This window comes from Sinocyclocheilus anshuiensis, unplaced genomic scaffold, assembly GCF_001515605.1.
Source record: "Sinocyclocheilus anshuiensis isolate Anshui unplaced genomic scaffold, SAMN03320099.WGS_v1.1 scaffold1746, whole genome shotgun sequence".
Taxonomy (NCBI): Eukaryota; Metazoa; Chordata; class Actinopteri; order Cypriniformes; family Cyprinidae; genus Sinocyclocheilus; species Sinocyclocheilus anshuiensis.
In genome coordinates, this window is record NW_015545562.1 from 78,091 (window position 1) to 94,362 (window position 16,272).

Here is a 16,272-nt window from a genome sequence, read left to right on the forward strand (position 1 = left end):
GCCGGACTCCGCCCCTTACCTGGACCCTTCCTTCCTTCCTGACCACTGCCCTTCCCTGCACGAACCCCGCAGCACGACGAGGACATCAGATCCCCTGTTTATTTTGGACACTTGATTCCCTTTTTTCTGGACACTGTTTATTTTCTGTTAATAAACTGTCTCTGTCGTTTGCTCCTCCCGCGACAACACACCCATTAACGTAAACTACGCCAGAGCGCGTACACGCTTCACGCACCGGAAGTCGTGCGCGTGCTCAAAGCAGTTGGACATAGTGGTGTATTAGAGGTAAAATATGATATAAATACTGTTCGGTTTCTGGCACAAACCGATCGTTTCGTGTGTTAGGACATCAATGTGTCGTCACGAGCCACAGGGTTTAATTTGGATTTGTCTGTGCATGTTTTTTTTACACTCATAGACTTTGTTACCATTGCCATGCATTATAAGACTGATGGACTCCAACGGTTGGACTTAAAAATCATCAAATGTGTTCTACTGAAGAAACAAAGTCATCTACATCTTGGATGGCCTGGGGGTAAGCAGATAAACATCAAATTTTAATTTTTGGGTGAATTATCCCTTTAAGGCTGGAATGTCATAATGCATGCATGTTGTGCCTCTCATGTGTGACAGGAGCCCATTTAGTTGTGCACACAAAGCTAAAGCTGACTGTGGGCTCTGTTTAATCATACCCTCACATTTTTCAGCATGTTTCTGCTCATGGGACAATTGAATGGGCTTTACAAAGCATTACCAGATGGCTTTAGCTTTACACTAGTATGACCGTGTAATCCTAATGTTTTTTTTCTTGACTTGGACTGACGTTGAGATTGATTGCCACTGAAACTTTGTGCTCAAGCATGACACAACACAAATATGTACATAAGCCACTTTTTTCATTGGATTCTTAACCTGGGAAGCAGTGGCTGTATTGGGGTTGTTCAAAAGTTGGGGGTCTTTTTTATGCTCACCAAGACTGCATTAATTTGACAAAAATTCAGTAAAATATTGATAAAATTGAAAGTAACTTTATTGATTTTCTTTTAAATTTAATTTATTCTTGTGATGACAAAGCTGAATTTTCAGCAGCCATTACTCCGGTCTGTAGTGTCACATGATCCTTCAGAAATCGTTCTAGTATTTGTTGTTCAAGAAACATTTCTTATTAAATGTTGAAAACAGTTGTGATTTTTGTTTGAAATAGAAATCTTTTGTAACGTAAATGTCTTTACTGTCACCTTTTACGCATCACTGCTGAATGAAAGTATCGATGTCTTTAAAAATATATTTTGTATTTATTCTTTTTATGAATAAAGTAATCATATTTAGTATGCTCTCTCATTGAAATGTTCTAACAGGAGAAGACAGAGACTGAATCCGAGAACCAGGCAGGTGGGCGCTACAATCTACGGCGCAGGAAGGACCAGGGCGATGGCAAGACAGTAGAGTTGGAGCAAAAGACAGAGACGGAGACATTACCGCAAACTAAACCACCCACTGCCAGTGCCATCAAGACGACTGATCTGGAGTTCGGAGGAAGAGTTGGTGAGTCTTCTCAGCAATTTAATGTGATTTTGGACTGTGTAGACATCCACAGCACAAACCTGATGCAAAATGTTGGTCTGAGCATATTAACACATTTGCTACAAACAAAAAGCTTAAAAAAAAGTAGAATATGGTCTCACAGTATGGTCTCAAAGTCTACAGCAAAGCAAGCAGGGAAATATTAAATATTAATTATTATCAGAATATTGTGCATTTAAATGTTAAATAGCTATTTCCAGGATATTTAAAGTAAATCATAAGCTATGATTATCCATTCCCTCTTGTCTTTCAGGTGTGTTCTTCCTGATGTTTCTGTTGCCTGTGGCTGTGTTGGCATTGCTCATTCTCGGCGGGCAGAAGGATGCCAGTCTCCAGAGCTTCCCTCTTGAGCTCCCTGCCCTTCAGTCTCTCTGGGACTGTCAGGTCTTTGGCATCGTCCTGCTCTGGCTTCTCTTCCAGGCCGTTCTCTCCCTGCTCCCTGTCGGAAAGGTACTGTCACAATCACATGACTCCCCGTGACCCAGGATTAGGCACATGACCACATAACTCCATGCATCTTGTTTCTGCTTTGCCTGTTAGCTGTAGTAAAGCAGGCTAGATTAGATTAATCACTATTGGTAGCATGCAGATAGAGAGCCTCGCTGGAAAACATCTGGTTTCATTAGGGTAATTAAGATAGGATCTGAAAATTGCAGCACGTTTCCATGACTTTAAACAGATTATTTGAAGATGATTCTGGGTTTTTCAGAAATATAAAGGAGCTGATTGCCAAGCGATCATTTAATATTGAGTATGTTTGTGGACTTGTTTTTGATAGGGCTGGTTTATTTTATTTTATCTACTGCATAATACCACGAAAACACCTTTCTGTCGGGAGAGAGAGAAGTTCTCTTGGGGTCATAATATGACTTGGGGTCATAATATGTGACCCCAAGCAGAAAGATTTAGTTTGATTGCATCACATCCACTCTCATCCAGTCTAATCACACTATAACTATGTATTTTTATACAATTGCAAAGCAACGTCACTACTTGATGCATTATTACAGACTTAAAAAAATACAACCGGTTTATATGTGGCTTATCCAGTCACATTTTAATGTATTACTGCTTTTTGTTTTTAACTCGTGTTGCATAACATGATAGGGCTGGTTTATTTTATTTTATCTACTGCATAAGTCAAGTCAAGTCTGCTTTATTGTCAATTCTTCCACATGTACAGCACATACACACAGAGAATTGAAATTGCGGACCACATAACTCCATGCATCTTGTTTCTGCTTTGCCTGTTAGCTGTAGTAAAGCAGGCTAGATTAGATTAATCACTATTGGTAGCATGCAGATAGAGAGCCTCGCTGGAAAACATCTGGTTTCATTAGGGTAATTAAGATAGGATCTGAAAATTGCAGCACGTTTCCATGACTTTAAACAGATTATTTGAAGATGATTCTGGGTTTTTCAGAAATATAAAGGAGCTGATTGCCAAGCGATCATTTAATATTGAGTATGTTTGTGGACTTGTTTTTGATAGGGCTGGTTTATTTTATTTTATCTACTGCATAATATGTGACCCCAAGCAGAAAGATTTAGTTTGATTGCATCACATCCACTCTCATCCAGTCTAATCACACTATAACTATGTATTTTTATACAATTGCAAAGCAACGTCACTACTTGATGCATTATTACAGACTTAAAAAAATACAACCGGTTTATATGTGGTTTATCCAGTCACATTTTAATGTATTACTGCTTTTTGTTTTTAACTCGTGTTGCATAACATGAAACGGCTCTTTGCCAGACTTATTTGTTCATGAGTATTACTTTGGATTGTGTCCCTTTTATTTAGAAAGTATTAGGGTCACTAGAACAACAGACGTTACTACATGGTTATGAAATATATAAAATATTTGAGAATCACTGTAATATATCATAATGTAAGATTTTAGTTATGATTGAAATATTATGAAAATGCAAAAATTAATGTTAAACTTGTTTTTATCAAACATTCCAGAACTATACCGTTTGACCCACTGGTGTTAATGTTAGTAAATTATATACATTATAGTATTTATTAATATTTTAAATTAGTTTTTGTTGTCATATTTTTACTTAATTTTTCACTTTTATGTGCTTTTGCCATTTTAGGTTTTGATATCTGTTTAGCTTTAATTTATCTTTTATTCTCAACTTAACAAGTATAATAATAATAATAATAATAATAATGTAATAGTATAGTAAGTATAATATAATTAGTACTTCGTATTAATTTAGTTAATACTTTGTGTTTAATTTCTTTCTACCTTTAAGTAAAGTTTTTCATCTAATATTTTATTTTTGGTTTATTTCAGGTTTATTTGAGTTAACAATGATTAGTTTTAGTTAAAAGCAACACTGATTAGTGGTCACATGTAAATCATTCATCTCTCTCCATCTCTCCACCCTACAGCTCGTTGAAGGAATGCCTCTCAAGAATGGGAAAACTTTGAAATACAGGATTAATGGTTAGTCTTCATTGTTGATACATGTTATGTTATCATTTCTAATGTCAATCTAAAACACTACCATTTAACAAACTTAAAGGAGTAGTTCACTTCCAGAACAAAAATTGACAGATAATGTACTCACCCCCTTGTCATACAAGATGTTCATGTCTTTTTTTCTTCAGTCGTAAAGAAATAGTTTTTTGAGGAAAACATTTCAGGATTTCTCTCTATATAATAGACTTCTATGGTGCCCACAAGTTTGAACTTCCAAAATGCAGTTTAAATGCAGCTTCAAAGGGCTCTAAACGAAGGAAGAAGGGTCTTTTCTAAAAATACGTACAATTTATATACTTTTTAACCTCAAATGCTTGACTTGTCTAGCTCTGCGTGAACTCTGAATTTCCGTTCATGACAGTTAGGGTATGTCAAAAAAACTCCCATCTCATTTTCTCCTCCAACTTCAAAATCATCCTACATCGCGGTTTTACATTTTTTTTTGTAAAGGGCATTTGATCTTCTTTGCATGTTCACTTTGTAAACACTGGGTCGGTACTTCTGCAGTGATGTAGGATGATTTTAAAGTTGGAGGAGAAAATGAGATGGGAGTTTTTCGACATACCCTAACTGTCATGAACCGAAATACACAGAGTTCATGCAGAGCTAGACAGGACGAGCGTTTGAGGTTAAAAAGTATATAAATTGTACATATTTTTAGAAAATAACTGATCGTTTCGCTAGTTAAGACCCTTCTTCCTTGGCTGGGATCGTTTAGAGCCCTTTGAAGCTGCATTTAAACTGCATTTTGGAAGTTCAAACTCGGGGGCACCATAGAAGTCCATTATATGGAGAGAAATCCTGAAACGTTTTCCTCAAAAAACATAATTTCTTTACGACTGAAGAAAAAAAGACATGAACATCTTGAATGACAAGGGGGCGAGTACATTATCTGTACATTTTTGTTCTGGAAGTGAACTACCCCTTTAAAATGAGTCATATTTACGTTTGGTTTTTAAAACTTTACTACTCAGATAGTTGTGAGTGATCTGCTTAATAATCTCTGATTGTGTTCTGTATCAGGTTTCTATGCACTTCTCCTCACGGCTGTGGCAGTAGGTGTTGCCATGTATCAGGAGGGGGATCTCAGCTACATCCATGCTCACTTCCTGCAGTTCTACACCTCGGCCCTGCTCATCGTCACTCTTCTCAGCATCTACCTTTTCATCCGCTCCCGCTGGGCGTCTGAAGATGAGCTCGCTCCTGGAGGCAACTCTGGTAAGATGTTTAGTGTAAAATCAGGCTGCATTGACTGTCTTCTCCAATTTTAGCTCTGGGTATTTTCACAATGGCTTTTAAAGTTTCTAATCACCATTATTTAGGTTTAAATAATCATCCAAACAGAGTTGCCATATAGTTCCTGCTACTTTTTCTCAGTTTGACCAATCACAGCTGTTTATCATTAGTAAATAAGCCTTCCATTAAGAGCAATTTATAGAGATTGCAAGGGAGAATTTCCATTTATGTTAAGTATATTTAAAAGTTTGTTCTTGTTCTTTTATTCCTCTAGGCTACATTATCTATGACTTCTTCATGGGCAGAGAGTTAAACCCCCGCATCAAGAACTTCGATATCAAGTTCTTCTGTGAAATGCGCCCAGGCCTGATGGGTTGGGTGAGTATTTTTATTGTTTTACATCTTTCCAGTGATGGTTTAGTTTGGTTAGACTGATGTTGTAATCGCTCCCTCTTGTGGTCAAAATGTTGCCATTTGCAGGGATGAAATCCGTAACACTCAAATTTCACTTTTTCAATCATGTTAGCTGTTTAATGTAGTGTGCTATATTGTTTTCTTTTTCACCAATTAAAGAAACATAATCATTGCTTGTTTCCACAGGTATTGATTAACTTTGCAATGTTGCAAGCTGAAATGAAGCACCAGAATCTAGAGAATCCCTCTCCAGCGATGCTCCTGGTCAACATCTTCCAGCTCCTGTGGGTCGTTGATGGCTTTTGGCATGAGGTACAACAAGTGTTTTCCAAATCAAACACAATTGTTTCTTAATGCGGTGTGGAAACCATAACTGATTGTAATCAAGTCACTCTGTATTTCAGGAGAAACTTCTGACTATGATGGATATAGTGTACGATGGCTTCGGATTTATGTTGACATTTGGAGATCTGGCTTTTGTTCCCTTCACATTCACCTGTCAAGCCTACTATCTAGTCAGCCATCCCAATGAACTCTCTGCATTCTGGATCATTACTCTCATCACTATGAATGGTCAGTTTCTGCTGTGTTTTTGATCAATTTTTCTTTAGCTACACCAGAAAGATGCTAATATAGGTTTTATCAATATGCTCAGATTTTAAACGTAAGTTTTTAACTTCTCTAACAGGAGTTGGATACTATATTTTCCGGAAAGCCAATTCTCAGAAGTTTGCCTTCAGGAAGAACCCTTCTGACCCAGCAGTGTCTCGTAAGTGTTTGTGAACAAACATAGAATGTTAAAATAGTTTGGTTTAAAAAAAAATGTTTGTTTGTTTTTTTATCTTATCAGACCTGAAAACCATCCCTACTGCAACTGGAGAGAGTCTTATTGTGTCTGGTCTCTGGGGGTGGGTCCGTCATCCTAATTACTTGGGTGACATCATCATGGGGTTGGCCTGGTCTCTGCCGTGCGGTAAGCATTTGACTTCAGTTCACCTTTCTGATGAAGTGAAGCTGTCCTATCAGTCTGACTTGACTCAGTCCTGCATTTAATTCCTGATCTTTCCTGTAGGATTCAACCATTTGATCCCGTACTTTTACCTGATTTACTTGATCACTCTGCTGGTGCACCGTAACGCACGGGACGAGCACCAGTGCAGGAAAAAGTACGGCTCTGCGTGGGACGAGTACTGCAAAGCTGTCCCGTACCGCATTTTCCCAGGAATATACTGAGGACTCACAGACTCGATCTGTTACGGACACTCGGGGCAAATAAAACTTTCCTCAGGATGACATTGAATGAATTGTTAGCAGCTTGGCGTCTTTTTTTAAATCTTTGACTTTTTTGTAATTGAGCATCAAATTAAAAACCAAATTTTCTGCATTGTCACAAAACGTTTACGGATTGTGGACACTGCCCCATTTTCGATCTCTTAAAGTTGTATATTGTTGTACAGATGTTTTTTTTTTTTTTTTACTCACAAGATTGTTTTGCATAATCCGTAACTTTAAATCTCATTTTATGTACACATATACACATTTAAAGTATCTGCTTGGCTATTTACCGTTGGCTTTTGTAATGACAGTTTGTGTAATGCTTTTGTATATTGTGTATGATGGGATTTTTTTTTTTATATGTATAGTAAGAAAAGATGTAATGTTCTTTCTCAGGACCAGCAATTTGTAGGAAAAAAACAACAACAACAAAACTATATTTTCTTAATTTCTGTACATATTTAATAGAAAAATGTTAGGTTTGGTTTGTATTTTAGGCATTATGCACTGTTAAACAACTTTCTTTTATTCAGAGTTCACAAAATTTGGCTTTGCTACCTCAGATTTTTTTCCAGTTGAAAACAGTGTAAAAATTAGTTTTGTTTTTAGTCCGTTTTTGGAAACTGGATTTCAGGCACTATGTGAAGTGTCTCAATATCTTTTGCGAAATCATAATTGTTTGCTGTTAACAATAACTTTGAACTTCAATCTTGTACAAGGTAGTGTCACTTCTTTACTTTTTCATTAAGGTTTTAATTTAAAATGGCAATGCTAAACTGTGAATGTGTAATGTAAAGCTTTTCTTAAGTTATCTTTTATGCAAGTATATCACCTGTGGGCATAACATTTGTCCTAATGAAAGTTTGAAATACGTGTTTATAGCTAAGATGATATGTATAGTAAGAAAAGATGTAATGTTCTTTCTCAGGACCAGCAATTTGTAGGAAAAAAACAACAACAACAAAACTATATTTTCTTAATTTCTGTACATATTTAATAGAAAAATGTTAGGTTTGGTTTGTATTTTAGGCATTATGCACTGTTAAACAACTTTCTTTTATTCAGAGTTCACAAAATTTGGCTTTGCTACCTCAGATTTTTTTCCAGTTGAAAACAGTGTAAAAATTTGTTTTGTTTTTAGTCCGTTTTTGGAAACTGGATTTCAGGCACTATGTGAAGTGTCTCAATATCTTTTGCGAAATCATAATTGTTTGCTGTTAACAATAACTTTGAACTTCAATCTTGTACAAGGTAGTGTCACTTCTTTACTTTTTCATTAAGGTTTTAATTTAAAATGGCAATGCTAAACTGTGAATGTGTAATGTAAAGCTTTTCTTAAGTTATCTTTTATGCAAGTATATCACCTGTGGGCATAACATTTGTCCTAATGAAAGTTTGAAATACGTGTTTATAGCTAAGATGAGCTTTTACTTTATCGCAGTGAAATGAAGCATTGTACAATGTTATTTATCTGGTTAAATTTTATAATGTTCACTTTTGATACATTTTGTTATCTGGCATGCAATTTCTGTACAAACACCATTTTTAAATATGCATTAATTAAACCACTCTAGACAAACCGTCTGTCACACGTGTCGCCACAAAATGAAATGTTCAGAATACATTCTTTTATAGGTTACGTTTTTGAAGATATTTAATAGTTACGTACTTAATACTATTATTAACATGCTTTCAATTATCTTCCTTTAATTATTTATCTTACAATTGAATTTCTCTAGGGACTGAATTGGTTATGATGGTATGCTAATATGGCTTGTAATTGAAATAAGAGCTATGCATAACTGAAATATTTGCTAACAGAATGGTAAAAACTCAGTGACCCATCAGAGAGATGTGTAGTGTCATCGTGAGAAAGAATCAGTACTTTCTCATCTATATTAGTAATTTGTTATGTTGAATCTGTGGATTTTTAATATACGTGTGTGTGTGTGTGTGTACTGACTAAATAGCTGTTAACATGAACAGTGTTTCAGTATAAGAATAAAATAATTTTTTTAAAGAGTTTTACGCTGTCTGTTCAGTATAGCAGCTGTTTCTCAGCTCTGCAGGTTATCATATCAGCAAAGCATATAGCATATATACTGAGCAGGAAATAAGTGCTTTTGAACTACTGATGGCTTTGCAGGTACAGACTAGAGCCCAACAAAGCCAATCTACTCACCATGCCATACTTAAGATCTTTTTCTGAAGAATTAATGTAGGTGGACATTTAGTATTAGAAAGCCGTATGATGACTAGTCATTGTTAGGCAAACCAAGAATTATATGTAGTATGCAATCACCCAATAGTACTACTAGTGTGTTGTCATCTAGTAATATTGCAATGTTAGTTATTTGACTGAACATTTCAAATATGGCATGCAATTGGTTAATTAGAGCAGGGGTTCCCAAACTTTTTCAACTACTTGACCAATCAAAAACTTTTTAGTGGAGAAAAAGAACAAATAAACGAATTCCTTTTTTTTTTATTTTCGTTGTCATACTTCTACATTTGGGGCATACTAAAATCATTGACAGACTTGGTAGCTATAAAAAAGACGTTACTTAGGTGAATCATTTGTTGATTCTATAGCCACTCTCACAGATTCCTTAGTTCATTCAGTGGATGATTCGTAAAACGATTCATTGTAATGAACCGACTCACAAGAGTCATTTGTTCGTGAATCAGACTATACATGTTTTGTGTTCATACAGGTGCGTTTTTGTGTGCAGCACGAGCAGAGCGTGACAACACAGTTGTGATCTGCGACCGAAGTATGTCATATGAGAAATATGTAAATTCAAGTTCAGCGAAAGTGTTAAAGGAATTTGAGCACTTGTATTTTTTTTTATATTTCCCATGTTGCATTAGCGCTCTCTGTTTAACCATTTGTGTGCCGCACTTCCGCAACCCAAATGTTAAAATATTCGGATTACGCACTAAATTTCTTTAATTTCTGACATACATTAGCGCTCTCTGTTTAACCATTTGTGTGCCGCACTTCCGCAACCCAAATTTTAAAATATTCGGATTACGCACTAAATTTCTTTAATTTCTGACATGTTTCATATTGAAACAGTAAATTCGGGCGGGAAACGTCGAAGTTTAGTTAGGCCACATAATCCATTGTTGCCAGTCGGTTGCAAGTAAGTTACAACAATCTCTCTTTCTTTTATCGTTTTTGAAGCTTGACATATCCCTCACTATGAATGGCAGATCCATACTCTTCAGAAATCCTCCCTTTGTGTTCCACGGAAGATAAGTCGGGGTTTGAAGGGTGAGTAAACATTAATTTGTCACATTTGTATTCCTTTACTTAGGGCCTGTCCCCATACTGGAGTCTTGCGGATGCGTGATGGATGAGTATAGGAGGAACAGGCGCTTTTAGACTCATCAGTGATGATTCTTATGCATTAGCTGCAGTCTAGCACTAGATGTCAGCAATGTGATGTACAATTGATGTAGGGCTTGCTCTGTGATGGGTCAGCTGGCATAAGGATGTTTATTTTGGGCTCCTGGGGTGAAGGATCTAGTGTCAGAGTATCACTTCCCTCATCAAGGGAAATGACAAAGTGACTGATGCATGAAACCATTTCATGCCTTGGCCAGTGCGCAACAAATGAAGTACCCATGAATGTGCACATTAGAAAGCTAATTGGTTTTAGTGTCATGCTAAATTGTGCTTTATTAGAGACTACATCTGTTAGCCTGGATCTGTATGAAGTGCTTTTCACTTTTAAACTAAACTTTTCTTCTTTCCCATGACAATTTCTTAAGAGTTTAGCATATTTGAACAACTGTTTTTAACACATAATTTCGTAGGGCTGGGTTTTGACACAAATTTCATGATTCGATTCGATTACCAATTCGATTCAATTCAATATCGATTATTTTGGATATATATCAGGTACAGTACATGCCAAATTTTCTCAAGGAAAAAAAATCTCTCAACTAATGCTGTAAAATATACATGAGAGTCAGATGGTACTAAATTACTATAATATTGAAGGTTAAAATTGACTGATTTGTAGGCTATACAACTGCTAAAATTACACTGAATTATTATTTTTTTAATTATAAAGTTACAATTACATATTTCTACTTCAATTTTTTTTGAATATAAACATTTTAAATGGTGGCTGTCATAAAAACTTGATGGATTTATTCAAACATAAATTAAACATTGAAGAACAGTAAAAATTATAATGAATATGTTATGTGGTACATATTAGCAAAATGCCCCTCTCTACAGTTTATTTTTCTGTCTAATGAGATTATGGTCACCGAATATGTTTTTTTCTGAGGTAAATGTGACGTTACGTGACATATTGTTTACAAGCCGTTATATTGACGTCTTTGCGCGGCTGAAACACTGATTGAGCGATTAATGTTACATGAGAAAGTTGTACTCTTTCTTTTAACTTACCTTCGGATGTTTAGTCATGTTTATTTTGTGCTATAACTAGTATTAAAGTGGAGGAGATGATCAGTTCACTTAGGCGCTACATAGACTTGTGCCGGTATTCGGTAATGCGATATATCACGGTAATTAATATGCACGATATTGTTATCGTGGGCACTTCCAAATACCGTGAATAATTATATATTACAAATTATTCAAATTATTTTGAATGCATTTTAAGAATACTTTTCCCATCAACTGATCAAAATGCACAACATGGCTGTATGCTGCGTGAAAGACGCGTGCGCACTCTGATGTAAATAGGACGAGAAGCACATGGCGGAACATGTGAGAGACGCTCTGTATGAAAGCGCACTTTCACTCTCTGACAGCAGATGGCGCTAAATTGCAGAAATAATAATAATAATAATAATAATAATAATTCATTTAAATGCAGCCGTTACCCCTGAAACCCTGTAAACAAAGCAGCTGCTCTACTTTCTGTTTCTGAATCGTGTTTAAATGATTTAAACAGCCATTCAGATTTGTGTATTTGCTATGATGTTCATCACAGCGCCAAATACTTAAATATTTAGACTTAATAGGCTATTTATTTTCAATCTTTTTTTACATTTTAATCTGGACTACAACATGCCCGAGATATTGTTTGAAAGTGTTTTGATTCTTTATTGTTCGGTCACACTTTACATTAAGGCTTCATTAGTTAACATTAGTTAATTAATTAGTTAACATAAACTGCCAATAAAAAATTCTTCTGAATATTCATTCATCTTAGGTAATTACAATATTTAATAACACGTTGTTAAAATCGAAAGTTGCAACTGTGTTATTCAATGAGCTAACATGAACTAAGACTTGTATTTTTTAAACAAAGATTAATAACTTCTGTAGCAAATGTAGCTATTACTCATTGTGAATGTTAATGCATTAACTAAGGTTAACTAAAGAGGTGTTATTGTAAAGTTATACCTATTGGTCTTTAAAGTTCTTTTGCACTTTAATCTGTGTAAAACTTTTAACTTTATACATTTTTCTGTATTGCTTTATTGCATTTAAATGTTCAGTTATTTTTGTTATAAGAAAAAAGTTATTAAACCTGTTATACTGTATTATGACAGCACTTTTTTAAAAACTACATGTCAATATCGGGATAATACCGTATACCGTGATAAAAGCATTAGCAATTAATCGCAACATGAAAATTTGATACCGTCATATCCCTAGCGCTACAGCAATATGTCACTCCACATTAAAACAGCGCCACAATGGCATTTATTGTTTAAATACTGCAATACAATGGACAGCATTTGAAATCTGAGACTTTGTTACATATTGAAAGTACCAAAGCACAATGCTTATTACGATTTATTGGACGGGAATTGCCTTTCAATGTTCCGTCCATTAGCTGAAAACTGGCTAGAGTAATCGATTCTTGGGATGTAAGAATCGATATTCCGGAAAAATGAGAATCGATTAATATCGAGATAATGATATTTTTTACCTAGCCCTATAATTTCGGTGACTGTATAAATACCAATTTAATTGAAGTCAAATGATGTTTCATGTGAAATCGAGTCAAAAATTTGCTCAATTGTGTTTCATATATGCATATGGAGAGGCTACACACTCCAAGCCAAGTGCATTCATCATAACTCACCAGGGACTAATATAAAAGGTTACCCATCGTTTCCCCTCATACAGAGCTAGATGGGCATTGTTAATAGAGCCCAAGCATTGAAGGTGGACAAATCTAAGACGGTATGTGGCCTCTAGTAATATGTTGTTTTGTCTTCAATCTTTGTGTTCTTGACTGCAGCATGATGCGGTTGATTGAGTCCATTTGCAGTTTATTACAGCACTGGAAATGATAGGAATTTATCCAGCTTTGGTACTCTTTGGCATCGCTGACAGAGCATGAGAGCGGAGCTGTAGTGCAGTGAGAAATGCCTTCGAGACGCAGTTTAATTTTACAACAACACATCCATCTGATTGGTGGTAGGAGGGAGTTCACTGATGCTGAAAGTAGTGTGTGCATGTATAGCTGCATGAAAGCAAGCATGAAATGCACTTCAAACTTTGATTTATCTAGCTGTTTTTGTTTGTTTACTTGATACAGAAATTAATAATGGTTAAAGAACAGATGCAACATTAACACTTTCCTATTAATCAGAATCACACAGACGTTTTTTTATCAGCTCTGACTGCTCCTCTTTTTGGGTAGCGAGAGGCGGTGCGTCAGTTTTTCTCAGCTTTGAGCTGGAGAAATTATAATTATGCTGCTCCAGATGGCTTTGCATATTGTGTTGCTGTTGGCGGGCCTTGAAAGAGCTTTCGTCTTTATCACGCAATAAAATAATCTCGGTGAACAGACACGTCAAACTTAAAGACGCAGCCATAATAACATCTCTAGAGGTCTGCGCGTTTCCTGCAGCCAGCCCTCCTCTTTCAAAGCGTAAAATGAGAGTGACACTGATGATGCTCGTGAGAAACTGAGAAACTGTGACTCGCTCTTACTGTTAATCCTGGCGGACAATGCCATGAAAAGCCCAAGGGGGAAGATGTATGAGGTCCTTGTCCTTATCAGCTCAGCAGGCTCTCAGAGGGCAGAGCGGTTGTGGCGCCTGCACTGATCACTAGTGCTCACCCACCCACCCTATTATCATGTGTGCTCACTGATATAACAGTGACATCAATCTGCCGTCAACCAGACCGTACCTGTGCCAAGTTAAACAATCAAAGCCATGCATAAGGTGCCCTGTGAATTCACACACCCAAGCAAAAACACATGGCCGCACATTTCTCTCTAGCGGAGAGGAGTTCATTTGGCAGGTAACCTGTCATGATCTGTGCATGTCATTTTTCTCACCAACTTGCTGTGCTGGGAGTTTTTACAGACCTTGCACTTTTTTGATAGAGAGGCAAACATTTCGGCTCATTTCAGACCCGAGCACAGACCGACTGCTAGCTTTGTGTGAAACAGCAGCTTTGAATTTAGAAGCTGAAGTCCTATTAAGCATCTGGTCACAAGGTAAGTCTGCATAAGTAATTTGCATCTAATACAAACATTGTCCGTTTTGAGGCGATATGTGGGTTTCTTTTTGCAGTAATACTCCTAATGCAATTTTCAGTAGGATTATGGCATAATTAAATCACTGGCTCTGTGTGTTTTCAGGGATATGAAGCTGGTTGCAGGGTTAGCCGTGCTGTGGCTGTGGGTTGTGGAGGCCGTGGAAAACTGCCCTGATGCTTGTAAATGCAGCCAGAAATCCAGTACGGAAAAGACTGAAGTCAATTGTCAGAAGAAGGGACTTGAGAGCATCCCACCCAAGCTCCCTCTGGACACATGGATCCTTAAAATGGGTGAGCAGACTGCAAACCCTTTTGGGGGGAAGAAACATTCTAAGTAATAGTACTAACCCTCATAACAAAATATAAGGAACAAGATTTATATTAAAATAAACATTTCATATCATGGATCTTCATGTACAGTAGCCATATTCCACTGCATAACCATACAAAAATGTGCTTTTTTCTTTTGAAAGAAATAAATACTTTCATTTAGTTAGGCTGCATTACATTGATCAAAAGTGACAGTGACAGTAAATTTTTTAACTTATTTATCAAAGAATCCTGAAATAAAATGTATCACAGTTTCCACAAACATATTAAACTGCACAACTGTTTCTAACATTGATAATAATAAGATTGTTATTATTGTTTCTTGAACACTAAATCAGCATATTATAATGATTTCTGAAGGATCAAGTGACACTGAATTTAGTAGTAGTGGCTGCTGAAAATTCAGCTTTGCTGTCACAGAAATAAATTATTTTGAAATATATTAAAATAGAAAACAATTTTGTATTAATATTTCAAATTGTACTGTTTTTACTGTTTTTGATCAAATATAAAATATATAGTCTATATTAGGGCTGTCAGTTTAACGCGTTAACAATTAATTCGTTATAAAAAAATAACGCGATTAAAATAGTTAGCACAGTTAACGCACTGGCCCCGACCCCAGACCTGTACATCATCTCACATTTCATATACTGTTGACAAAATATGATGCAGGGCAACAACTCCATAAATGCAGTTATCCCCTAAAATTCAAGATATTGGTGCAAAAATGCCCCTTTACGTGTTTTTGTCTCATATTTATATCATACGATATCACAGGAGCAGGGCGAGCAGGTAATTACACGAGTGCTGATTTTTCGTGACATCACAAGTTGAAATGTGATTTTATACAACAGTTCAGTAAATAAGAAGTTGATATTGTGTTAAATTTTAACACAATATTATGTGTTTTTGCTCAATTTTGCAAATAATATATTACCTTTAAAGCCATAGCAGAACTATTGTGCGTCTCCGAGCAACACAGCCTTGTTTAGTTTCTGAATGAATCCGCGTTTTGAACGAATTGTGTGAACCAATGATTCAGTAGCCCGTTCATAAAGAGAGCCATTTACTTCATTCCTGAATGAATCAGCCGTTTGAAAGAATCGAATGAATTACATTTACCGCCACCTCCTGGCAGATTTAGTTTCTTATTTAGAGTATCATTTAATTAATTAATTCATTCATTAATAATAATAATAAAAATAAAAAAATTAAAGGGATGGTTCACCCCAAATTTTTTTTATTCTGTTATCATTTACTCTCATGTTCCTCATGTCGTTTCAAACCTTTCTTTTGTGGTACATAAAAAGGTATTTTCAAAGACTATAGAATACCCTTAAAGGGAATTAGATTAATTAATCGAAACATCATGTAATGATGATAAAATCATCAAATTAAAAGATTTTAATCGACTGACAGCCCTAATATGTATATATA

The 16,272-nt window shown here is 35.9% G+C and overlaps 2 protein-coding genes across 3 annotated transcripts in view; both read left to right on the top strand.

Moving 5' to 3' along the window:
• LOC107698344 (lamin-B receptor-like) overlaps positions 1 to 7,347 on the top strand; it is a 12,111-nt gene extending 4,764 nt beyond the window's left edge. The window contains exons 5-14 of the mRNA XM_016499300.1: positions 1,359 to 1,545; positions 1,838 to 2,034; positions 3,995 to 4,049; positions 5,109 to 5,303; positions 5,596 to 5,699; positions 5,922 to 6,047; positions 6,140 to 6,308; positions 6,424 to 6,504; positions 6,586 to 6,708; positions 6,808 to 7,347. Coding sequence (XP_016354786.1) covers positions 1,359 to 1,545; positions 1,838 to 2,034; positions 3,995 to 4,049; positions 5,109 to 5,303; positions 5,596 to 5,699; positions 5,922 to 6,047; positions 6,140 to 6,308; positions 6,424 to 6,504; positions 6,586 to 6,708; positions 6,808 to 6,968 — 1,398 coding nt within the window. The 3' untranslated portion in view covers positions 6,969 to 7,347. The remainder of the gene's footprint in view (positions 1 to 1,358; positions 1,546 to 1,837; positions 2,035 to 3,994; positions 4,050 to 5,108; positions 5,304 to 5,595; positions 5,700 to 5,921; positions 6,048 to 6,139; positions 6,309 to 6,423; positions 6,505 to 6,585; positions 6,709 to 6,807) is intronic.
• Positions 7,348 to 9,702: 2,355 nt separating this feature from the next.
• LOC107698321 (leucine-rich repeat-containing protein 15-like) overlaps positions 9,703 to 16,272 on the top strand; it is a 9,962-nt gene continuing 3,392 nt past the window's right edge. For both annotated transcript variants that reach the window (XM_016499278.1, XM_016499279.1), the window contains exons 1-3: positions 9,703 to 9,784; positions 10,198 to 10,287; positions 14,606 to 14,793. In XM_016499278.1, the coding sequence (XP_016354764.1) occupies positions 10,220 to 10,287; positions 14,606 to 14,793 (256 nt within the window). In that variant the 5' untranslated portion in view covers positions 9,703 to 9,784; positions 10,198 to 10,219. The remainder of the gene's footprint in view (positions 9,785 to 10,197; positions 10,288 to 14,605; positions 14,794 to 16,272) is intronic.